This window comes from Mercenaria mercenaria, chromosome 9, assembly GCF_021730395.1.
Source record: "Mercenaria mercenaria strain notata chromosome 9, MADL_Memer_1, whole genome shotgun sequence".
In the NCBI taxonomy this organism is placed as follows: domain Eukaryota; kingdom Metazoa; phylum Mollusca; class Bivalvia; order Venerida; family Veneridae; genus Mercenaria; species Mercenaria mercenaria.
In genome coordinates, this window is record NC_069369.1 from 69,664,066 (window position 1) to 69,689,451 (window position 25,386).

Below are 25,386 nucleotides of genomic sequence, written 5' to 3' on the forward strand. Positions count from 1 at the left end.
ATTAGCACTTAATATTTGGGCTTGCAAGACAAATATACACAAAACAAGAGATCCAGAATCAAAAGGTTACTTCCGTCAGCAACACTTCATACTGGCAACGCTTTTGTCTGTGCCTGACGCAGCAGATGCAATGCATAAATGCTTATTCAACTGACAAGACTTGGAAACATAAACAACTTAACAGTGACTGGCCTGGCTTACTACAACTAAACCATTTATCAACTTCCAGTTTTGTCGCCAGAACCTTTGTCTTTCACACCTTTTGATGAGACTTCATCCTCTACATTGGACTCTGTATGTTTCCTCTTTGGTCTGTATCTAGAAAACAAAGGGATATAATAATAATTAGAAAGATACTATCACACTGCTGAACTTCACAAGTATCTAATTTATCATAATATAAAGCTCTGTTTAGTTCCAAAAATCATTTGACTATTAAACATGCTACATGCATTTAAGGTATAAAAGTATTACCTAAAATCCCGCTGTTCTTACTTATGAGTAATGCTTTTTCATAAAGATTAAGTTTCATGATCAGAAGCATCTATGAAATCCAAGAAAAAATGTTCCCCCACAAAATTTAATGATTTGTTTGTTTATTTTTGGTTTAACATCATTTTTCAACAGTATTTCAGTTATTTAACAATGGGCAGTTAACCTAACCAGTGTTCCTGGATTCTGTACCAGTTCTCCATAAGTAACTGCCAACTTCTCCACATGAATCAGAGGTGAAGGACGAATGCTTCAGACACAATGTCTTTTTTCAAATCATCTTGGAGAAGGCACCTCATCCGAGGATCAAACACACAACCCTGTGATCAGTAGATTTGCGCTCTCCCTATTGAGCTTAGAGGACAGGTACACATTAATGATTCCACTGCTTACTTGAATTATGTGCTGGATATTTGTGTGAATAAATACTGCCAAATAAAAATTGAAACCATAATCAAACTGTCTTTCATTTCTTATTTACAATCAGTAATAAAAAGATTTCTTTGTTTGAAAACCTTGAAGTAAATCTTGATACAAGGAACTTCAAAAATTTAGCACTGTCCCTATACATGTGAGATACTCACTTTTCCCATTTTTTATGATTCAGTACTGTAAAATCATCTACTGCTGCAATATCTTTCAAGTATTTTGCCAATTTTAACAATTCTCTATCCTTTTCTCGGCTGAAATGAGCTTGTCTAAATGGACGAATCTACAAGAAGAGAGATAGCATGCATTATGGAATCTAGTATTCCAATGTTTAGTTTAACAGAAATCATTCGTCTGAAGAGGACCTTAACAATCTGATCCTTAAATGGGCCAAGCATCCCAAATTGAACAAATTTATGAGAGGACCTGACATTGATGCTACAGACCAGGTTTGATGAAAACACATTGAGCAGTTCATCAAAAGGTATTTATATTTTAGCCCTAGCAACCCCTAAAGGAGCCAACTGCCCAAATTTGATCAAATCTGAGAGAGGACCTCATAATGATCCAACATAGACTGATGAAAATCCATCTAGCCATTCATTAGAAGAACTTGTTTATAGGTACTTCTAATTTGGCTAAAGTGGCCCCTAGAAGGGGCAAAGTGACTCCATTTAAACAAATTTAGGAGAGGACCTAAATGATGCTACAGACCAAATTTGACAAAGATCCATTAAATGGTTCATGACAAGCAGTCTTTTAAAGGCATTTCTATTTTCAATTTTAGGGCCCAAGTGCCTCATTTGAAAAAAATAGGAGACAACCTTATAATGATGCTACAGACCAAGTTTGATGAAGATTCTTCCAGTGGTGCAGGGGAATAAGTCATTTAAAGGTATTTCTAATTTTGACTAAATGTGCCCCCATCTGAACAAATTTGGGAGAGGAGATTATAATGATACAGACCAAGCTTGATAAAGATCCATCTAGCGGTTCATGAGAATAAGTCTTTTAAATGCATTACTATTTTTAGTTCTAGTGGCCCCTACCGGTGGCTAAGTGTCCCAATTTGAAAAGAAAAATGGAAGAGGACCTTATAATGATGCTACAGACAAAGTTTGATGAAGATCTATCACATGGTTCATGAGAAGAAGTTGTTTAATTTTGGCTCTAGTGGGGCTAAGTGTCCCCATTTAAACAAACTTGGGAGAGGACCTTAAAATACTTCAAGCGTTTTGTGAGAAGAAGTCGTTTAAAGGTATTTCTAATTTTGATTTTAGCAGCACCTGAAAGGGGCCAAGTCAAACTTGATAGAGGTCCATGTCAGAATGCTACTGACCAAGTTTTGTGTAATACTGAACTGTAGTTTCAGAGGAAAAGATGTTTAAGTAAAAAATGTTGACACAAGACACATGACAGATGGACAACCGACACCGGAGTATCCATAAATACTAATAGCTCACCCTGAACTAAGTTTAGATAAATTCAGGTGAGTTAATAAATGTTAATCATTTTATACTGATTGCAGGGAATTCTAACAATTTATGCTAACTAAACATTGATGTCCCAAAATTCAAACAAGCTGAAGTGTCAAAGTTTGCACATAAGGAGACTGTGGTTTCAAACCAACGTAAACCCACAATAACTAGAGATGCTTTTGAGAAAAGCGCATGTCTCCCACAACTGCCTAATCATCTAAATAGTAAGTCAGTCTTTATATACTAATTACTTAATCCACATGTGCATGTGCTTTCTTGACACCAAAAGGACACCTATACTACTAGTAGTATAAGCCGGTTTGGGGGCAAAACTGCGCAAGAAATCTGAGTGTTTTTGGTAATTCAAGGGCCATAATTCCGAAGTGCCTAGGCCGATTTGGCTAGTTATCGAACTTGGCCGAGCAATTATTGGCAGACACATTTTTTTGAAGTTTGGTGAAGATCAGATGAGAAGTGTTAGACTTAGAGTGCGGACAAGCTTTGTGACAGACAGACAGACAGACTGGAGTAAATCAGTATGTCTCCCACACCAATGTCAGTCTTCGCCTTAATTTTTTTTTCAGCACTTGTCCTTTCGGGCAAGTAAGTTAAGAAAACCACTTGCCCGAAAACATTTTTAGTTGCCCGAAATCATTTTGTTTATAAATATGATGCATTTTGGTTTATGCTTAATTCAACATTCAGTTATTTAAATGGTAGTCAACTAACCTACCCACACTATTGATGGGCAGGCTAAGCCAACATAAGTGGATAACCATATTGCAATATTCAAGTAACTAGCCGACAAAAATTACGGGAAAAAACTGTAGAAAAAAAGTAAAACCTATACCAGTATCTAGTTTTATGCCAGGTGTGGGGTTCAAATTTACACTACCCTTCTAAAACTTACTTTTTTAATCCAGGGCCTTTAAAATATAGTGTAGTTGTTCAAATTTAACTGCAATAATGGATCAACCTGGTTAGGCACCCCCCCCCCCCCCCCCCCCCCCCCAAAAAAAAATTAATTGTTTTGTTTCTGGTGGCATGGCCAAAAAAGTTGAATCATTAATATCAAGTAAATATCAGTCCGGGGCGAAGTGTCCAAAAAATATGGACACAATAACCATCAACCCATCCATGTTTAAAGCGAAAAAAAAAAAAAAACATTAACAATTATCGGTAATTATTCTGTTGATAAACAAGTAATTGGCCTTGTTTTCATCATCAATTAAAACCCCCTCAAAAGAAGTGTGTCGGTATCATGGCATTTGAAGTGGAGATCAAAGCGGTACAGTTGCCCGAGATTGTCATGGCATTACGTCATGTTTTGGCGCCATTTCACTGTCTGATCGTACGGCCTCGGTTCTTTAAATTGCTGAGAAGAAATCAGTAAAAAAGCATCTTCTTTAATTTTTTTTAAAAGCGAATGTGCAATATCCTGTATAAACTGACAGGTAAATGTGTCAAACGATAATAGTAGATATCCTACACTCTGTGACCTATTTGCCCTCAAGGAATTTATGTTATTGTTTGAAAAGAATATCTGACATAGTGTGGAGTCAAAAAAGACATGTACAAAGATTCATTTACTTATTAAAAACCACAGCGACATCAGACTGCTTTATTTTAAAACAATTTTTTATTTACGCTCACGAGGTCACGTAACCTATTCTGCCGCACTTGCAGAAATCTGTTTGCCAAAAAACGTTTTACTCGATGTATTTAAATTGCTGCCGCTTTTTCATTATTTAAGATTTTTTAATTCTGTTTTTTATACTTTCTTGTCAAAAGTCTGAATTTTATGACCACAGTATGTATTACTTCTTTACTTTTAGAAATAAATAAATAATTAAGTTCGTGCTGTTTGAAATTTTACAAATAATTGTATGAAACTTCGATCGTTTTTATAGAATTTTGCCTACATTTCTGTCGATATCTTATTAAAATTGTAATAGAATTCAAACTGTATTACTTCTCAAGCGGTGTTGAAAATTTGAAGCGATTAAATTAAAAAATGAATGCACTACACGCGTTTTTTGTGTATGTGTCGATAAACAAAAGTAAAGGCGATACGATAGGTCGCACGTGCTCGAGGAATGGAAAATTACTGGCATGACGTTTTGATATCTTTACTATTCGCGGGTAAACTCCAGTCATAGGGATGTAATTTCTGAATTTTGTAAAGCAACTTCATATATTGCAAATGTGGTCATCAATTCATGCATAAATATACGAAAGCTAGTATTTAGGATGTTCATTTCAGATTCATGAAATTCTTTTTTGTAATTATTGTGAAAATTAAGGGATTTAAATTTCAGAAAAAGCACTTGTCCGTTCGGGCAACCACCTGAAAACTTTGGCTTGCCCGAAATAGGATCTACTTGTCCCGGACTTCAGGCAACCCAGTTACGACGAAGACTGCACTGTGTGGTGGGAGACATAATAATCAGAATCAGCTGATATCCAGTAATTTTCCTGTACCTTCCAGAGCTTGATAACAAATTTAGTAAAAAATTCTTCATCACTGTAAATGGTAAACAAATGTAAAACAAGAAATTCTCCTTAACTGATCTGACCCAATTTTTAGATAATACTTTCAAGCATACCGTACAAATAAAATATTTCTTCCATCATTAAGAGGAAGAAATATGTAAATAAAATTCTTCTATAACTGAAGCTGTAACCAAAAAGTACATCTGTTTTGTTTTGGTTTTGTTTAGTCTAACAGGATACCGACACAATTAGGTAATACGGTAACTTTCCAGCTTTTAATGTAGAGTGCGACTCCTGGTGCCCCTATATTCTATAATTTGGACTTTCTTACCAAAATCAATCTTAAGTGTGAAAAAAGAACTTACCTTTAAGCCAGTTTGTGGATTCATGATAAAATTTCTTCTGATATCATCAAACATAATTGTGTTGTGTGGTCCCCACTGCGGATATTTTCCCCATATTACACCTAGTGGTTTAACCTGCAAATAAGGTGGAAAAATCATTTAAAACAATTCTAAGAAACTTACAAAAAGAGCACCGCCTTGCAGGTGCTGACGCTCATCTGATTTTTTTTTGTATAATAGAAAAATTGTCCTACCCATGATTTTCTAAGTCCAAAATGGGCCATAATTCTTGCAAAAAGCAGGATGGAGTTATGTTTCTTGATGTACATAGTCAGCTTATGATGGTGAACAACTGTTGCAAGTTTCAAAGCAATAGCTTGAATAGTTTAGGAGAAAAGCTGACCTAAACATAAAACTTAACCAATAAATCTGATATTTTCTAAGTCCAAAAGGGGCCATAAGTCTTGCAAAAAGCAGGACAGAGTTATGTTTCTTGCTGTACATAGTCAGCTTATGGTGGTGAACAAGTGTTGCAAGTTTTAAAGCAATAGCTTTGATAGTTTATGAGAAAAGCTGACTTAAACATACATGGTTCATACAGGACTTGGCAAAAAAAATTCAAGGACTTTTCAAGGACTTTTTAAGGACTTTTTATGGATTTTCAAGGACTATTTTAATCGCTTTAAATCTTAAATTACAAAACCATTTAGGCTCTTCATAAGGCATTATGACAGAAGAAAAATTACAGAACAGTTTTATTTTCCATAAGCTACAATAGCATATCTTAACCTTTATGAGATCTTCAATGGGATTACCTTTTATGAGCTATATTTGCCTGTATACATACTTAGTACATGTTTCTTATAAGTCTTTCAAGCTCTCAAGACTACATTTGTAGTTTTCAATTTGTCCTCAAGGGCTTCACTTCTTGTTTTCGCGTGTGATTTCAACGCACTTTCTCCCATAGTTCCGACATCAATGAGTTTATCACATACACTTATGCTTGTCTGACTTAAACTCCTTTAACCACGATGAATAATCATCCTGTGTACGCCATTTATTGGCGAAACTACATTTATTTTTCGGGCCACTCATTGTTGTTGTTGATAGTCACGCTACAATGACCTTGCGCATAATATTTTAATGTTGTGAAAATCGCTATTCCATATCTAACTTCCGTACCGAAACGGTGTTCAACTAGCGTTCCCTCCGTGGGTGTGCATGTATTTTTATTTTACACCGTTTTTTTGCTCGTTTTGACTTATTTATTATTTAGTTTTTGTATTTTTCCCCTACAATACGATTGCACCCCCGTTTTTAGCAAAATTTAAGGACTTTTCTACCTTTTTTTTCAAAATTCAAGTACTTTTTTAGGGGATTTTTGGAAGAAAAAAATCAAGGACTTTTCAAGGACTTAGGATCAAATTCAAGGACTTTCAAGGACCTGTGCGAACCATGACATATTACTCAACCAAGAAAACTGATTTTCTATGCCCAAAAGGGGCAATAATTCTTGAAAAAAGCAGGATGGAGTTATGTTTCTTGATGTACATAGTCAGCTTATGATGGTGAACAACTGTTGCAAGTTTCAAAGCAATAGCTTGAATAGTTTAGGAGAAAAGCTGACCTAAACATAAAACTTAACCAATAAATCTGATATTTTCTAAGTCCAAAAGGGGCCATAAGTCTTGCAAAAAGCAGGACAGAGTTATGTTTCTTGCTGTACATGGTCAGCTCATGGTGGTGAACAAGTGTTGCAAGTTTTAAAGCAATAGCTTTGATAGTTTATGAGAAAAGCTGACTTAAACATATTACTCAACCAAGAAAACTGATTTTCTATGTCCAAAAGGGGCAATAATTCTTGAAAAAAGCAGGATGGAGTTATGTTTCTTGATGTACAGGGTCAGCTTATGATGGTGAACAAGTGTTGCAAGTTTCAAAGCAATAGCTTTGATAGTTTAAGAGATAAAGTTGACCTAAACATAAAACTTAACCAAGAAATCTGATATTTTCTAAGTCCAAAAGGGGCCATAAATCTTGCAAAAAGCAGGATGGAGTTATGTTTCTTGCTGTACAGGGTCAGCTTATGATGGTGAACAAGTTTTCCAAGTTTGTAAATGCACATACAGTTTAAACAGTACTGATATGAAATCCATCAATAGAGAAATAGATGCAGCATATTTTATTTAGCTAACAGGTTAGCGTTCAGAGGATCTAGCGACTAATCGATTTTTAAAATAATCGAATATTGACATCCCTAATGTTAAGTTATACAGTTTGCTTTATTAGGTTTTTAGCTCATCTTGGAACATAACTCCATCCTGCTTTTTGCAAGATTAATGGCCCCTTTCGTACTTAGAAAATAGCAGTTTTCTTGGTTAAGTTTTATGTTTAGGTCAACTATTTGAACATCATGATTTCTTTGGATATCTGCTTAAGCTATTACCACTTAACACTAATTTTAATTTAGGTAAAGAGCAATCAATGTCACTGTCTTTTTATGGGCTTAAAGTTATTTATGATGACATATTAACATTTATAACCACCCTGCGTGTGAAGCTTCTCTAGTCTGAGTCAGTTGAAAAGGCTTGTTAAAACCACTGCTGATTTATGAGACATGAACAGAGATTATAAATGTTAGTAATAAAACAAATCTCTATATCTACTCATCTTTAATAGTAACGCCATTCTTCAACTCAACTCTTTAACTCTACACTTCAATTCTACCTTTGCAACTGCTCACCATAACTCCCTACTTCAACTCACCTCTATAACTCCATACTTTGGTGTATGTACACTAATCATAGCCCCACTGTCAATCATAAAACAGATTCTATATTCAGTATGTGATGTGACACCTAGTTCTTTCATCTTAACTTCAATCCACTTCATACCAGTAGCAGCTGAAACATACAAATCTCCATCAAGTTATTGCTGCAATAAGCAACAGTTACATAAATCTCAAACCTATAGCATAACTGTAAATCAAAAACAATGATTTAGAAGGGGAGTGGTTTTATAATCAGTCTGCCCTTTTGTTTCTTTATAAAATTTAACTCTAACGCTACAGTATCGAATGTGTCACTACCTGCCTATTTACCCTAGAGTCAGTTGGAAAAAAATATAATCTTAATGCCAAGACAAGAGAACAACTGTTAAATAATTGTGAACAAATTCTAAAGTCTAGCCAGAAGTCAGATCTTTGAAACTTGCAAGCTAGTCAAGAGGAATGAATGAGCTACTTATATTTTTCTATGACAAGACTTAAACCTATGTCTAAGAGCTAGGTATCTCAATCTTAAGAAAAAGAATAATCTATCAGTCTAACTTTGTTATTTTGGCACCCAATATTTCAAGTATAAAGACAGATAAATAATAATGGACTGGACACGAAAAAAAATCACACATCATTTTGTGACCTTGACCCGAGAGACCCAGGTCATAAGTGTGATACACCTCAATACAGTTAACATCTGTGTCAAATTATTTTCAAAGTCCCCTATGAATGCTGAAGTTACAGCCCGGACAAGAATTTTCACAGAAGCACACACACACACACCGACGGACTGTGCAATTTTCGGGGGCATAAAAATATTAATTAAACAGAATAGTGATCATAAATTTGCTTCCTCATGCCTTAATGAATCATTGTACATGAATGTAAGACACCTCTCAGACAAAATCCGCAGCCTGCTCAATTTGAACAAGGCATACAAAATCCCCCTGTAATTCTGTTGATTAAAAACTTAATGAAGACGGATAGATTTAAACACGTTACAATTTTTAAGATGATAATTATCAATTCTAAATGGAAAGAAGTGAAAATTTGGAAATTATTGGAAACTAGATGCTCACAGGTAACATGTCGAGCCAGCCAGCTGTCAAAAGGAAAAACATTTATTAAAAGAACTGATTGTGGCAATCATTTCTGCCAAGTTATTTAAGAAAATCTCCATCCATGGCTATGTGTTTGACCTTTGACCTCTAAGTATGACCTTGACCTTTGAGGTAGGGGTCTGGGAGATGCACGGGACACGGCAAACATTTATGCCAAATAAGAAAAAAAGATTGCTTTATGCATGGCAAAGTTACAGCCTGGACAAGCTCTAAAATGACATTTGAACCCAAAGTGTGACCTTGGCCTTTGAGGTAGGGACCCAAAGTTTGCACTAGACACTCCCTCTTATTGAGTTAAATATTCATGCCAAATATAAAGATAAAGATTCTTCAATGCATGTCAAAACTATGGGCCTGACAAGATCTGACATGACCTTTGACCTCCAACTGTGACCTTGACTTTTGCCCATGACACTCCGTCTCACTGAGGTTAACATTCATGCGAAATATAAACAAGATTGCTCCATGCATGTCAGTTATGGTACAGACAAACAAATCTTACACACACGGACATATACCGAACAACCATTTGGATGACTATGTCTTCGCTTCCGCAAGTGGGCTCGACAAAAATTACAATTGGGATTTTGTCTGCCTTGGTCAAATTGAGCAGGCGGTATTTTGTCAGTATATTAGTCACACCCAGATCAAAGAGAAACAGCAAAGCTTACACCAGATAACAATATCATAGTCTTCATATGATGAGGTAAGAAACTCATGCAGGAATGGTCGAATAAGTTCATTGGCTGTCTCTGCCACAGATCTGTGATCTGCAAAAGAAATCATCTATTATATACCTTCAATTTTCTGTCACAAATACAGCATGTATTCCAATAACAAATACAAAACACTACATTCAACTCCCATCTGATATGTAAAAATATTCAAACAGAAATGATGAAATAATTGCGTCTCGATGTTCCACGAGTCAAATAGTTCACCTTTTTAAACAAGTTTTCTGATTCATTTCCATTTCAATTTTGGCATAAATGTGAATACTCTTATTAGCAGTTTTATTTCTCATGGTGAAATGGCCTTCAGTTAAAAAGTAACAATTTACCAAAATTTAATATGAAAAAGACTGACGGGTAAAATTACATTTTTGGCCATTTATTTTTTACCTGGTAAAGGGAAGTGCTGGTTAATTGTTTTATCTTCTTTCAGAAATATCTAATCACTGCATTAAATGTTGATTATTCAATGTAATGACTTTTCAGATAATGACAAGACATGTACTAAAAATAATTTTTCTCACTTCACTTTAAGAACAAGATGTCACAGGGTGACAGGGTGAGAAAAATGTGCAGCCAGACCTGGACTCGAACCCGTGGCCTCGGAATACCGTTCCGGTGCTCTACCAACTGAGCTACACAGCCACCTAAACATCTCCTAGTCTTAGTATTCAAGTCATACACTGTGACATTTTTCAACACCATTTTAAAATTTCATCCTTAAATTTCAGCGGGTACTTCATAAATCAAGCAATTACAGACTTCGGAGACTAACCACTGAAATACTATCACAGTTCCATGTTGGGCACCAAATGTCACTGGGTGAGAAAAATGTGCAGCCAGACTGGGACTCTAACACGAGGCCTTGGAATACTGTTCCATTGCTCTACCGACTGAGCTATCCAGCCGCCTACAAATCTTCTCCCCGTTTTAATATTCAGTACCTATACCCTGACAAAGAAAGTTTACACCACAGGGACTTACCAAAAAGTGTGTAATCAATATCAAGCACAAGTAGTTTTTTTCCTTTTCTTGGTTCTGTTATAATATCTATCTTATAATCCTTCACCCTCTTCTCTATTTTCTGTAAAAATTCCTCCCTGAAACAAATTTTTATGAAAATGATGCATCTCTAATGACCCTAATTCTGATAAAGGCCTCCAAATGTAAAAGCATATAATACAATTGAAGTGTTTCTAATTTTACTGACTCTCTTACCTACAGATTCTCTGTTACATATTTCTTTATATTTATTCTCTATTATATTAACTTCCCCTCATGCTTTTCTCTATTAAAAAGCTCCTTTATTTTCTATATTACTAATTTTTTCTTACATATTTCCCAAAATATCTTTTCAACCATTCTCTTAATGATTTTTCTTTAACAGAAATGCTCCTATGTGTGCATTCTCAAATTACTTTTCCATCACTGTCTATTACAAATTTCCCAAAATATCTTTACCGTTTCTCTTACCTATTCTCTATTGCTATTTCTTCCTCTTCTATATCAAAGTCATTCACAACCTCTGGTAAATCTGGTGGTGGCTCTACTATCTTTGTCTGTAATAAGAGTGTAACTTCATGCCTCTTAAGGACATTTTTTGAAGAATTTTTTGTTGTTCTACTCCAAGCAAGCTAACAAAACTGACTTTATTCAAAACTTGTCTTTACCTCTGCAGAAGACTGTTGTCTTTTTTTTTCTAATAAAATGCTAAAATATCATTTTTTGTTACTGTTAATAATTGCATTTTCATCCTATTGCAAAAGAAAAGTTTAACAAATGAAATATATGGGTGAGTGGTTAAAGTCACTGACTTCAAATCATGTGCCCTTCATCCACGAGGGTTCGAAACCTCACTTGTTATTAAGAGTTCTTCATGTGAGGAAGTAATCAAGCTGGAGTACAGAATGTCCCTGGTTCTACCAAAATGCCAACCTGGGAAGAAACAATGCCCAGAGAGGTAACAGGGGTCTTCCTGAACAATCAAAAACAGGGGAAATTGCAGTAGTACCAATTTTGTGGCAGATGAACTCTAGAGCTCAACAAAAGAAATGCATTCTTTGTTGGAGCAAAGCAGACATCATGTTAAAAGATGACGTAATCTTTACTATTGATATGTCTTTTCTGTAAACTTGAAATATATGCAGACTGTGCCAAAGCCTTATAACTGTACAGTTCCTAGAATGGCTGATATAAACCATTCACACATCCAAAATTCTACAACTCAAGCTCAAAGAAAATGATACCTGTATTAATAAATCTGATCACCTAAACCAAACTTCTGCTCTGTAAAGTTGAGACACACCAGGGCCTTTTTTCCTTCTGTAGTAGCAGCCCTTTACATTCCTCTTCTTCTAAAAAGTTTCCTTATTGCAGTTTTCCCAAAGCTAAACCAAACTTTCTTGTCATTTGGGATCATGAAGTCAATTCAATTTTAATTATTATGGAGCTCCACTAACCAGTGCTAGGGGGCATGAAGGGTGATGCATATTTTATTACCTCTCAAAAACAGACTCGGTCAAACCGTGACAATGACTGCTAATGTTTTGCTTGGTTGCATTCTATGCATCAAAAAGACTATTTTCATAATCACTTGCCCAAATACCAAGTTATTTTCCCCAAAAATATTACAGGCCCAAACCTCTTTCTCCTCAAAAGAACCTGCACATACACTTTACGACTATTAAAATATTTAAACTTGGAAAGTTCACAACTGCATTTTGTTAAAGCTAGTAGTAAGTGAGAAAATTAGAGACCCTAGTGAAACACAATGTACTTTAATATCGCAGTGACTTAGATCTAGCTCCCAATCTAAAAAATTGTTTAGTTGGGTATAAAAAAAGTTCAAATACTTCATCAATTTAAAGACTTACTATTTCTTCCTCCCTTGTTCCCATCATCATAATCTTGGTTCCTGGCTTCAGTTTAAGGTCACCCAGTACAACAGAATCATCTGGTACTTTTCCTGCAAATACAATATAAATTCTAAAAACATTGAACAATGAACAGTAATAGTAGAAATGAGGGGGAGTGCAGGTTTTGGGGGGTGGGGGATAGAAGTGATGATTATTCCCACTGAAATGGAACCAAAGTCCAAAACGAGGTCAAGGTCAAGGTCAAACTGAGGTCAGGTGATGTCTGAAGACGAGGAATGGTCACAGGTTACATCTGCATTAGTATCAAGTCATTCTAGTTAGGGGTATTGGTGCTAGACGAAACGGTCCCATTTGGTTAACCTCGTACAGACGGACGGACGAACGGGACAATCACTACATGCCTCCCGCATCAGTAGATGCCGGGGGCATAAAAACTACTTGGAGTGTCAACAGACGATAAATTTAGATTTGACCAACACTTTAAAGAGAAAACAGCAGCTAGTTATGGAGCCCTTAAAAGTATTGACATGTTTGTCACACAGAATTCAGGTTGTAGTCAGTCCACCTACATGAGGCTGTACAAGTCTCTTGTTTTGTCAGTGTTTGATTAAGCATGGAGCTGCAGTGTCAGATCCCAACTGTGTCAGATGAATACAACAGATATTTTGGTCAAATGCAGAGAAGGGCTATGATAAAGGGTTCAGGATGTTTTTCAAGCACAAGTATATAATAGATAAAGCGAAGAACTAACTCCAGATATAAACTTTTTACTTTAAAACTAACATGTTTCGTCCACTGGACTTCATCAGAGTATAATAACAAAACGGTATGACATCATAGGAAAGTACGACGTCAGAAGACGTTACCCATTTTGGCGTAGTATTCACATTTTAATAGTATAGGATCAAAAATAGATACTTATTCCCTGCAAAAATTGCAAAGCAAAAATATATTAATACAGGCACAAGTACAGAACTCTGGAAATTCTCACTAACTGCACTCCAACAGATTTACACAGTCATATAGTCGAGGCAAGCCCAAGAGATAATCAGGCCTAAAAAAAAAAAATTCTTTGTTTCCAGTAACATGCTGAAAAAAATTAGGGTAGGTAGGTCGGAATTTTTTTTTTTTTTTGGAATTTTTTTTATTAAGGGGGACTTTTCGGAAATTATTTTTTTGTCAAAAAATGATTACAAATAAGGGGATTATGCCTTTAGAGCATCAATAAGTTGATTTCTAACATCACTCGCTATGTTTAAAGCATAAAAAGTGCAGTTTTGCATCTTTTTGTTAAAAAGTTGAAAAAAATATTTTCCAGGGCCATAAAAACATTTAGGGTCGGGCCAAAAATTTAGGGTAGGTCGGGATACCGGAAACAAACAATTTTTTTTTTACGCCTCAGGATTGCAGAGAAGAGAAGTACAGACCCTCTCAAAGATGATTTCAATACTTGGTTATCGGATGAAAACAACCACAAGGGTAAGCCAACAGCATTCCTGCTTCCAATGACAGTATTTAATGAGTTAAGGGACAACACTCAAATGGAAATATTGAAAAAGAATTTGAGTACATTAGGGAGTACTATGGTCTGTCAAGACGGAAGGAATATGTAGCTAGCAGTGAATTCAAAGAAAACAAAGACATGCAGGTTGATAATGTGAATAGAGTGATAGAGTCTTGTGACGAACACACAGTCATGGCATTTACAGATGGATCATCTCTGGGCAATCCTGGTCCCATTGGTGCAGGCGCTGCAGTATATTTTGCAGTCAGGGGTGTAACTGTTTCAAGTTATCGCAGTTTATAACCCATTTGAATTATTGCTTATACTTTCAGAACTTGTTTCAGTTATCATAAAATATTACAAAGCCCTCCTGTGCCAATTCCTCATTTTGAATGAGACTAATGCAATTATTTCCTGAATCCTTAAACTTTTATCTTTCCAGCTATGCAGTAAAAAATTTTATGCAAGGCTGATAAAGTTTTACACAAAAGTTTTAAAGCTATAAAACTCTTTACATCACATTATGCTTATCAGGTCATGATCAGACTAAATGAGAATTGGATTAACCACAGTTTGCTACTAATTTCACTTTAAAGGTCACTTTGTGAGAACAGTAAAAAGACTTTTCTTGAATAACTTACCTGAGTTAACTATATTTTATAACTAATAAATCGTATAAAATGCTTGAATTATGTTGTAAAAGTAACTGAAATAGGTTACATAACTTAAAACAGTTACACCCCTGACTGTTTAGAGGGATACTTTTCAATCTCAGTACTTCTAAAGCAGGGAGTCAGTAAAAACAGCAACAATTACTCTGGAGAAATTATTGGAATTGAAATAGCCCTGGAATTCTTGCTGAAGCACGGGTGGTAAACGCGCAATCCAATTCCCGTTGGGAATACGCTTAAAATGGGTTGCGCAACGTCCGGTGCTGGTGTTGCGCGTGAAAAAAGACGAAATTGAGGTATGTGAAGTTATGTTTTTGCTTAGTATGAGACAAGAATAATTGTTCTCGAAAAAAACAAAATGCTATTCGACACAAATATGATAATACATCATATGTGTAAAATATCTGGTTTGTAATTTATGATTCGGCTCTATTATCACGAAAACTCAGGCGACAAGAAGCGTGAAAAAAGTATGAAATCAACAAAAATGGAAGTTTCTGACCTCATATGCCTAATCTGAGGAAAGCTGATGCTTTTTATGCTAACTCAACTGTTTTGAAGTAACGAATATCATTATTATTTGCTTCAAATCCTGCTTACGGGGACATAATTGACAAAAAAATCATCGGGAATGGGGTTGCGCACCGGGAATGGAGTTGCTCGTATACATCATAATGTATATAATGTATACGCGCAACCCCATTCCCGATTATTTTTTGCCAATCTTTCCTCCAAAAGCAACATTTCATTCAAGTGTATGTAATATTCATGACTGTTTTACACGCGTTTGATTATTAGAAGCATCACATTTCCAGAAAGAAGGCACAAGAGTTAGATAATTTGCATTTTTCATGAATCCATGCTTTTTTGACAGCTCGAGCCAGCAGAGTTTTCGTGATAACAGAGCTGCTTCTTAAATTAATAAGTTGGTATTTCAAACATATGATCTTTATTCATTTTTGTGTCGAATAGCATTTTGCTTTTTTTCGAAAGCACTCGTAAATGTGTCATTATTTACAAAAACAAAAACCCACCTACCTCGATTTTGTATATATTGATGCGCAACACCAGCACCGGAAGTCACGCAACCCATTTTTAGCGTATTCCCAGTGGGAATTGGATTGCGCGTTTACCACCCGTGTGAAGCCAGTATGATAAAAAACAGAATGGTCCATTTCTTTACTGACTGCCAGTCTGCAATCTTATCTGCATTTTGTAAAGAAGTACCATTAACCAGAGCTAGTCCATTATAAACATCAAAAGATACAAGGGTTGTCCTAAAATAACGTGACAAATTGAGTGTTTTGGAAAATGTACAAACTAAACGAACAAAATTTTACCATCACATAATATAACCTTTTATAAGTAAATACATAAATTTTCATATCAGTATCTCTAAAAACGAGATTTACAGAGAACTTCAAACACAATCACATACATGTCAAAATAACGTCAAAACGCCGTCAAACTTATTCCTTTTCAAAATACTCCCCGCCATGGTCAATACAAAGTCTGTGTCTCTTTACCCATGCCATACACACACGTTGAAACCAGTCTCTACTCAAACTACAGTCGAACCTTTGTGTCTCTAACATAAGATCATGCAGATCATCAAATCTCTTTTAACTGTGGGAAATATGCAAAGTCTAATGGCGCCAAATCCGGTGAATAGGGTGGGTGCACAAGTCTGTCAAAACCAATCACTGCTAATTCCAGCTCGCACTTCTCTGCTGTATGTGAAGGCACCTTGTCATGGTGGTAAATAACAGACTCAGGATTTTGATACAGTGCGGGGCGTTTCTTCCTTAGAGCATTCATCAAGTCATGTCGGATCACCTTAAACATTACAAAACGGACGTCTTAGAACTAAAAATTAAGATTCTTTGTTTCGTTTTGTCCTGTGGATGAAAAGTTTATGTTTATGATTTACCATTAAACTTACCTTATCAAATCTGAGTTAAAAGAAAATAAAAAGCTTAATTATCTTTGAGTAATAAGTTGAATTTACTGTTTGGCAAGTCGGGACACGATGAACATATTCTTCCCCAAGGATTTTGTCATTCGTGCCTTTTTTGGTGGTGGGGTGCCGGGTGTTTTCCGAACACTAGACTGTCTTTTTCCTTCAGGCTTGAAATAGTGAAGCAAAGTCTCATCTGTCATAATGATCCTTAAAATGTTTGTAGAAATGTGTTGTCCGTCTCGTGTCGCCGAAGAAATTTGACAGATGTATTCACTCGCCGCTTTTTTTGCTCCGATTTCAATAGTCTAGGCACCCACCGTGCACAAACATGGGACATATGTAAATCTTCAGACAGTGTCCAGTGTACAGACGTCTTCGCAAGTCCCATCTTTTCTGCAATTTCCCGCACAGTCTGTCTTCTGTCATTGGACGCCGCCGTTGTCAACACTCACTTTGTCCTTATCCTCAGTTGTCCCATCTGAAAATCTGTGATGCCATTTGTATACTAAAGCTCTCAACACATTTTTATGCTTGTCTACAGTTTTCATCTTCTTGGAAGTTTCAACTGGTGTCATTCCGAGGCCGACACAAAACTCTATGACGGTTCTGTGTGCCGCCTTGTCCATTGACGTCGCCATTTCCGCATAAATCTAGAAGCATATTAACCCGGGAGAACTGTCACTGCACAGGCATAAACAAGGTCAGATCTTCAAAACTTCCACATATGACGTTAAAATATATGACGTTGATGTGCACAAGACTTTTAGCGCCTAATGCAACGGGTTGTTAGGAAACTGAGACAAACATCACTGAAGAAAGCCTATTAAAACGGAGCATTTTTTAACACAAGTCCGATATTTTCTGAAGATTTTTTGCGGCATAAACTCTTCATCAAAACCTTTGAAAATAAATTATGAACACTGTGTTAATTTCATTAAGTTTGGTCGTTGATAAATTATTCAAATAAAATTTGTCACGCTATTTTGGGACAACCCTCGTATTTGTCAAAAATACAAGACAGACGAAACAAAATTATAGTACACTGGACACCCTGATACAGCTGAAAGACAAGCCAAATTAGCTGCGACAGAAATGAGTATGTCTGAAACGGAGGACAAAACAGGTATATTAGATGCAAGCAAAGGTCATAAATAAATGGAACAAGAAGTTTTTATTGTCAGAAAAGACAGATATTATCCTGGACATCTACACTAAAGAAGGGAAAAGGAACTGTACAGTCGAAAATGACTGAAGAACTTTTTCAACTTGAACCAGCTTCTAAGTGGCCACAGTAAACTTAATAACCACTGGGCAAAAATTGATAAGAACTGCTCCAGAAATTGTGACAGTTGCCCTGTGCCAGAAACAGTTGATCACTTCATCTTCAGTTGTCCGAAGTAGAGTCAACAGAGAGAGACACTAGAGAGAACTGTAAAGACATCTTGTTCAGGCATGGCATCAGACATGGCATCAAATGCATCACAATTTGCCTGGCTACATTGGTTGGAGAATTCAATCAAACAACAGATGCGGTGAGAGAAGAACTGATCAAAGCTTTTAGTAAATACAAGGGTTGTCCCAGAAAATCGTAGACTTTTTTATTATTTCGAAAATAAGCGGTGCATCAAATAATTATTTTAAATGATGCTATTTCATTGTATACTCTACAGGACTATAGAGTTTAAAATTAAGTATCTGTCATATTTTTTAAGTATTTAATAAAAAAATGGACGGCAGTCAGTGCTAGTCGGCGCACGCTCAATTTCCCCACTACAAAAATAAGTGGCTTCCTTTTAAATGCATGTAACTTACCAGACACACATCTCACAGGATTTATATCTATATCATCATTAACGGCAACGTTTGGCGCGTAATTATATTGTGTTTCAAATCTTTGACTTTACTGACGTTAAAGTACTCACATAATTTTGAAAGTAACAGTCGCACACACTTTCAGCAATTACGACGTCAGAAAAGTTCGTGGCGCAGGAAGTATTAATAAAACATTGTGTAGGTCGCAATGTGACTCCTTCACAAACAAAACGGGGAGTGGAAAATTCAGGCAAGTATAAGCAGGGCACTTGTCTTTACGTGGTACAAATATTTTAAGGAAAGTTGGGCAAGTGATTCAAAGAGAGGGCGACAAAATGCTTTTAAAACTTTCTGCACCGCAAACTTATCTGATGTAGTCATTTCTGAAAGTGCGTGCGACCGCGACTTTCCGAGTTTTATAACGAAAGTGACGCCAAAGACTTGAAACGCAACATAATTATGCGCCACATGCTGCCATTAACGAGGATATAAATTTTAATCGTGTGAGATGTATACTGGGAAGGTTAAATGAATTTGAAAAGGACGCCGCTTCTTTTTATTAGAGGAAAACTGTGTGTGCGCCGACTAGCACTGACTGACGTCCATTATTTAAAAAATACTCAAATAATATGACAGATACTTACTTTTAAACTTTATAGTCCTAGCGAGTATACATGGAAATAACACCAGTTGAAACAATTATTTGATGCGTGGCTTATTTTCGAAATAATAAACAAAGTTCACGATTTTCTGGGACAACCCTCGTACTTAGCAGCTTTAGGGAGATTTGATTAATGTCAATTAAACAACTTCCCTCAAAGTAAGTCAACATATCAGAAAACATTTTTTAATAAAGCAACAGAGAATAAGCCAATAAGAACAACAGTAACCAGAGATGACAACCATACAGCACAGAAGTGGTCATTGCTAAAACAAAAGCGAAATACAATCTACACACACACACACACAAGGAACACTGATGCTTGTAAAACACGTTGCGCCATGAATATTGTTGTTTCCATATCCAGCAAGTAGTAGCTTGGCTATTTCAATCAAAACACTTGCAAAAAAATACAAAATTACAACTGCTATGCGCGAAAATCGGCAAAAATCGTACCCGAAACTGTTGGAAATAAGCCGTAAGGAAACTGGCTGCAAAACAGACCTCCAGTGAACACCAGGGCATGCTAACATACATGGGAATGACAAAGCTGACGCCCTTGATAAGGAAGCAGCCAAGGAGGCTGAAGACATGGAGGCCGAGGAGTTTGATCAGTCCACCAGTCAGACAGAGATACGTGCTGCAGCATCGCTGGCGACCTGTGACAAGTGGCAACGTAGATGGGAAATTTCAGAAAGTGGGCGAATTCTATTCCAGTACCAACCGAAAGTCAACCAAAACAAAGTAAACTTTGATGGTCTACCGCATCAAAGAAGCATACTGGTGCTACAGAGTGGGTACTGTTTGAAAGACTACAGTTACAAAGTTGGGTTGACTGACTGTCTATACTGCAAATGTGGAAGTCGTGAGACAGTGGAGCATTTTTTAGGTGAGTGCCCTTTATACACCAGTGCAAGAGAGAAGGCAAAGAAAGAGATGTTCCTCTTGACGGGTATATCAGTCTTCAATGAGAAGCCTTTCTTAACCATTGCTGAAAATGACCCCTACGAAGAATGGCGATGAGCGCTCAACCACGAACTTAATGATTACATTGAAGCAACCAAGCGTTTTGGGTCCCGTGGTCCGAGAAATTTTCTCGTGTAACCAGAAATCAACAGATAAGTTAACATGATTCATAAATTTATGGTAAATACCAGAGTGTTTTTACCCAAGAGATTCTACCGGATGTAGACGATACCGATGAAGCGATCAATCGACCAAGTTTTAGGCTGCGAACTCAACTCAACTCAACGGTTATCCTGTTTTTTTATATCATAAATTAATAGTGCACTAGTCACCAAAAATGTTTGTGATATCTAAACTGTGTTATAATATGTTATATATGAATTTGTGTGATATTGTGTCAATATGATGTATATATTTACACAAATAAATCTATCTATCTAAGGTATTTCGTACGACACACATTCGGATAAGTCAATACACAGTGTCAGAGAAGTTAGAAAGCTGCAATTATTCGATTCCCCAAAAATGCCATTTTGAAGGGCAGATAACTCTTTTTCAATACTGGTGACCTATGATTTTTATTGCATATTTTTGTTTCTTAGATGATTGTCCTATTATTGGGAAAAATTTCGCACATTGTTTCTCATATATATATCCTGTTTTCTCATATTCTCGGGGGCCTAAGGGGTTGTTTTTAATCCCAGTAACAGATTAACCATTTAATAAACAGCATTTAGGTATTATTTTGTAGAAAATTCACTTGTCTCTCAGATGGAGTCATAAAATGTTACAGAAATTTTCCCATTTACAGACATCCCAACTTTTTCTGAATGCCAAGTGGGAGTTTTTGCTTTCCAAAGTGGGAGATTGAGGTGTCCAAGTGGGAGATTTTATACCACGGTAATTATGTTCATGATAACGAAGCTTTAAACAAATCTAATGATAATATAAACTTATTTGCCCTTATAAAATCACTTGTCTTAAAACATTCACTTGTCTATATCTTATTATTCATGCATTTTTAATGTTTTGGAACAATAATACATGAAGCCTTCTGCGCAAAATTAAATAGTTATGGCACTTTAAGCACTATGTCTAAATTCAAAACACCACTGAGAACTAAACCTGCACTTTTATTTCTTTTGTTGGAAAGAAGACTCCCCAAGTGAATTTTACATGACAAACAGTGCAGCTGTTAGAACTGTAAAAACAAAATGTATATAGCTAAAAGAATAAAAGTTCAAGCAATAGAAAATTTACTGTTTGATTCTCATCCCTGTCAACCAGTATTTAAAACCCCTCGCTCAAATACTTTTATTGATCAAAATCCTGTTATCCAAAATTGAATGTCCGGGTATTGTTACACTTTCGTAGATTTGCCTAAACCTCCAGTTAAAAGGATGTGTTTGACAAATTGTTATGATGCAAAGACAGTTTAACAGCATTTAATAGTAAGTGATATTAAAATTTACCATGACATTTCCTCTTCTCAAAATGATTTTAAGAGAAATGTTTTAAAACCTAGCAGGCTGACTCGGTGACCATCTACTTTCGATTTCAAAACGTTACAGAAAAAGGTAAAGCCAGTATAATTTCTAATCTAAATTTGATTGTATTAAATTAGATATCTAATGTCTGGATTTTAATTTCAATTGTGACACATTAATCAACACCTGGCTTTGTTGAATCGTGTAATAAACAATTATCAGCACGGGTAGAATTAGCTAAAAATATTTAGCTTAGAGATGTTTATATGCTGTTATGGATCTCTGCGCTGAAACGAATCCCGTACTGAAACCTAACCAGGAATCGTGCCAGAAGTCTGTCAGGCTATAATTTCATCAAATGAAATGCAATGAACTCACCTTTTATTTTAAAATGTTTCTAATTAATTTTTCTTTTGATCTGGTATAAAATAATCCATGCAACATAATTTGAACACAAGTTATACACACAAGTTTCAAATTGGTACCCCTGTCTGCAATATTGTGTCTGCCATTGCAGTTGTCACCTGATCAGGGTACTCTTCATTTGAAAACCAATATTCGGTATAGAACTGTTATTTATTGACCTTTTCTGAGAACTTAAACATTCTAGGATATGTTTTAATGAATTTTTATCGAAATTGGTTATGTTTATGATTAAAATAAATGATTAATAAGTGAAATTTTGAACTTGATTTTCAAAAATAACCACGTGCTCTGAACTGTTGCACGACGTCATCCGTTTCTCACGAGAAAAGTGTGCGAGATGTTGCGGTTTGGTACTGATTAGTTAACCAAATGGGGTTTCGCCATAACTTAATGGACGCGACCATCAGAAAATAAAAATAGCGTCAGTTAAGTTATGGTAGCCAGAAGTAGGGTAGAATAAGGTGCGAAAATATCCGAAAGGTGTTGTTTACAGACTCGATCAGTAGTGATACATACAGTATCAGATAGGCGCAAAGAAGTGGATTATTTCATAATTTTTGTTTTTTCATTGTTGTTTATGTTGTTTTTTTTGTTTTTTTTAATCGGGAGTTGCAGACTTCTGATCGGGGTGATCGGGTTTTACAACCAGAATCGGGAGAAACCCGATCGGATCGGGAGAGTTGGGATGTCTGCATTTAATTATCTTGTTACTGTATTTGATACCACCGTCACCCGCAGAAATGGACCAAGAGTTTCTCATATTCCAACTTGTATTTAGATTTGACTTTTCATCACAAATAAGTTGTAGAAGTTAAAACATTAAAATTACCACTGTGTAATAAAAAGATATATTCTGTAGTAAATACATCAAGAAATATGACAATTAATTGCATCTATAATCAATAATTTATGGCAAATTTGCTAACACCACTAGGAAAAAATAAGGATTTTTTTGAAAACTGAGTAAAATGCTGATAGTTTCGTCAATATGCGTTCAAATCACTTGAAATTTTCAGTGTCTCAGTTTTGTACCATTCCTGTCTAGAAAATAACAAATATTAATTATTTGACAACTTTAAGGCAAAAAACGAGAATATGAGAAACCCTGAGAATACGAGAAACAGAGATTTATACAGAGAATTCTAGTGTACGCCTTTAATGGGATCTGGCTAGTTTTCGAAGAGGAACTGAGATATTATGCCAACAGAAGTTGTGTGCAAGATTGAGTATAATCAACTGCAAAATGTGGTCTCTAGCGTGTTCACAAGAAATTGTGGACGGACGCCAACGGATAAACGGCGACCACAAAAGCTAAAAACAACCACTTATTGGCATGTGATTTTCGCCAGCTTGTCATTGTAAACAGCCTGGTATAGTCGGCCTAATAATCAATATCCAGTTTGAACTATGCAAAATTATGCATACTGGATCCAAATTTCTTCAAAGTTCCAAATATGTAGTTATCCGAATACTTCTACACATCAGTTGAATAAGTGCCAAATTTATTAATATTTTTACTACCTTTGAACTTCAAGCCAAGCAATTTTTGCCTTTCCGGGCGGACACCTGTTTCATCTTGTATCAATTTTTTCATGTCTGAAACTGTTTGTTGCGCTGTCAGTGCAGTTAACTTATATTCTTTTCCACCCCATTTCACGCAAAATTCGGAGGCAGTAAACAGTTTTGAGCCGTTAGTGTCGAATTGGCCGGGGTGAAATTTACAAATAAGAGGCAATTTACGGAATGAAGTGCATATTTGAACTTCTAAATAATAATAATTGCTAGAATTGAAGTTTCAGCGGCTAGAATTGAGTTTCACTTATTTAAAAAAAATCAGTTGAGTAGCCTTGATCTTGATAGTATGACGTAATGACTTGCAGGAGCGTATACATGCTTCCTCTGAGCTAGCTTAAAGTGGGGTTGTCATTTTAGCAGGGACCTCAGGAAAACTGGAACAGTGAAGAAACGGTACGGATGGCACATATATTTGAGCTTATTTTCAGATTTTACAGTGTTACTGGAGTATGGAACAGTGTAGCAGTTGGGGCTATCAGTTTCAGGAAATTTTCTGCAGCGATTTAAAAATTGGCAAATTTAGCTTTTTTCGTCATCAGTTTCCGCGACCGGGAGAGCACAAAATTCAGGTCTTGTAAACAGAAAACTAGATATTAGAGATGTATTGTAGATGGTTTGTAACGATAGACATACAGTGATGTTAATGTTGCAATATCTTTATTTCAGGTGTGTGGTTACAGACTTTTGTGTGAGGTTTTGAAAGTTAGGTAGGCGACTCTAGGCTGAGGAGCTCAGAAAACTGTTTACTGCCTCCTTCTAGCGCGTCTGCCATTGTGACTGTTTAAATAACACAATGTGATGATTTCATATAGGCCATCCTGGGGTAAGAGACTACCAATTATTTTCCAATTATTATGTTACGCGCATATAGCCAATCTGCACATTTGGTAAATCGCGCAGCGCAAATAACCAATTTGTTATCTGCGCAACGATTTGTAAATCGGGCAACCTTATATGAGCCATGACATGGGAAAACCAACATAGTGGGTATGCGACCAGCATGGATCCAGACCAGCCTGCGCATCCGCGCAGTCTAGTCAGGATCCATGCTGTTCGCTAACAGTTTCTCCAATTCCAATAGGCTTTAAAAGCGAACAGCATGGAGCCTGACCAGACTGCGCGGATGCGCAGGCTGGTCTGGATCCATGCTGGTCGCAAACCCACTATGTTGGTTTTCTCATGGCACGGCTCATATATTTCTTATATGCGCAGGGCAACTGTCTTGCGCGTTTGGTAAATGAGTCTGCGCTTTTAACATATGGATGATATCTCCCGATAAAATTGAATATCATTAGAGTGTTAGACTTGTAGGCCTACCTGACGGTGATCAGGCACGCGTAAAGGTGTGAATTTGTAAAGAAAAAGAAAACCATTTTTTAAAGTAAATGAGCGTATTTATTCGGTAATTTCTCACGTCCCTGGTAGTTTATGGCCTATAATTTTCTGTTGACGACGGTATTAAGAGTCATTTGTCATAGGTGTTAAAAACGTTAAAATGATACAAAATATCCCAAGTATATTTAATAGCACAAGTATTTTTTTATTTATTGTTATACTCTTTTTTTTTAACTTTTAAACGCCGTA

General features: G+C 36.1%; 1 protein-coding gene and 1 long non-coding RNA gene across 2 annotated transcripts; one reads left to right on the plus strand and one right to left on the minus strand.

Annotated features, from left to right (window-relative positions):
- On the minus strand, window positions 1–24,656 carry LOC123547393 (ubiquitin-like domain-containing CTD phosphatase 1). Its single transcript, XM_045334465.2, has 10 exons — window positions 24,557–24,656; window positions 23,749–23,890; window positions 12,738–12,829; window positions 11,338–11,423; window positions 10,849–10,964; window positions 9,805–9,903; window positions 8,003–8,139; window positions 5,258–5,371; window positions 1,077–1,204; window positions 1–318 (listed from the first exon to the last, which is right to left on the minus strand). Exons 1-10 carry the CDS (start codon window positions 24,572–24,574, stop codon window positions 219–221), a joined length of 1,032 nt encoding a protein of 343 aa, XP_045190400.1. The 5' UTR covers window positions 24,575–24,656; the 3' UTR covers window positions 1–218.
- On the plus strand, window positions 23,900–24,509 carry LOC128559571 (uncharacterized). The gene is made up of 2 exons (XR_008372473.1): window positions 23,900–24,195; window positions 24,469–24,509. It is a non-coding gene; the product is annotated as an uncharacterized LOC128559571 (long non-coding RNA).
- Window positions 24,657–25,386: the final 730 nt, after the last annotated feature.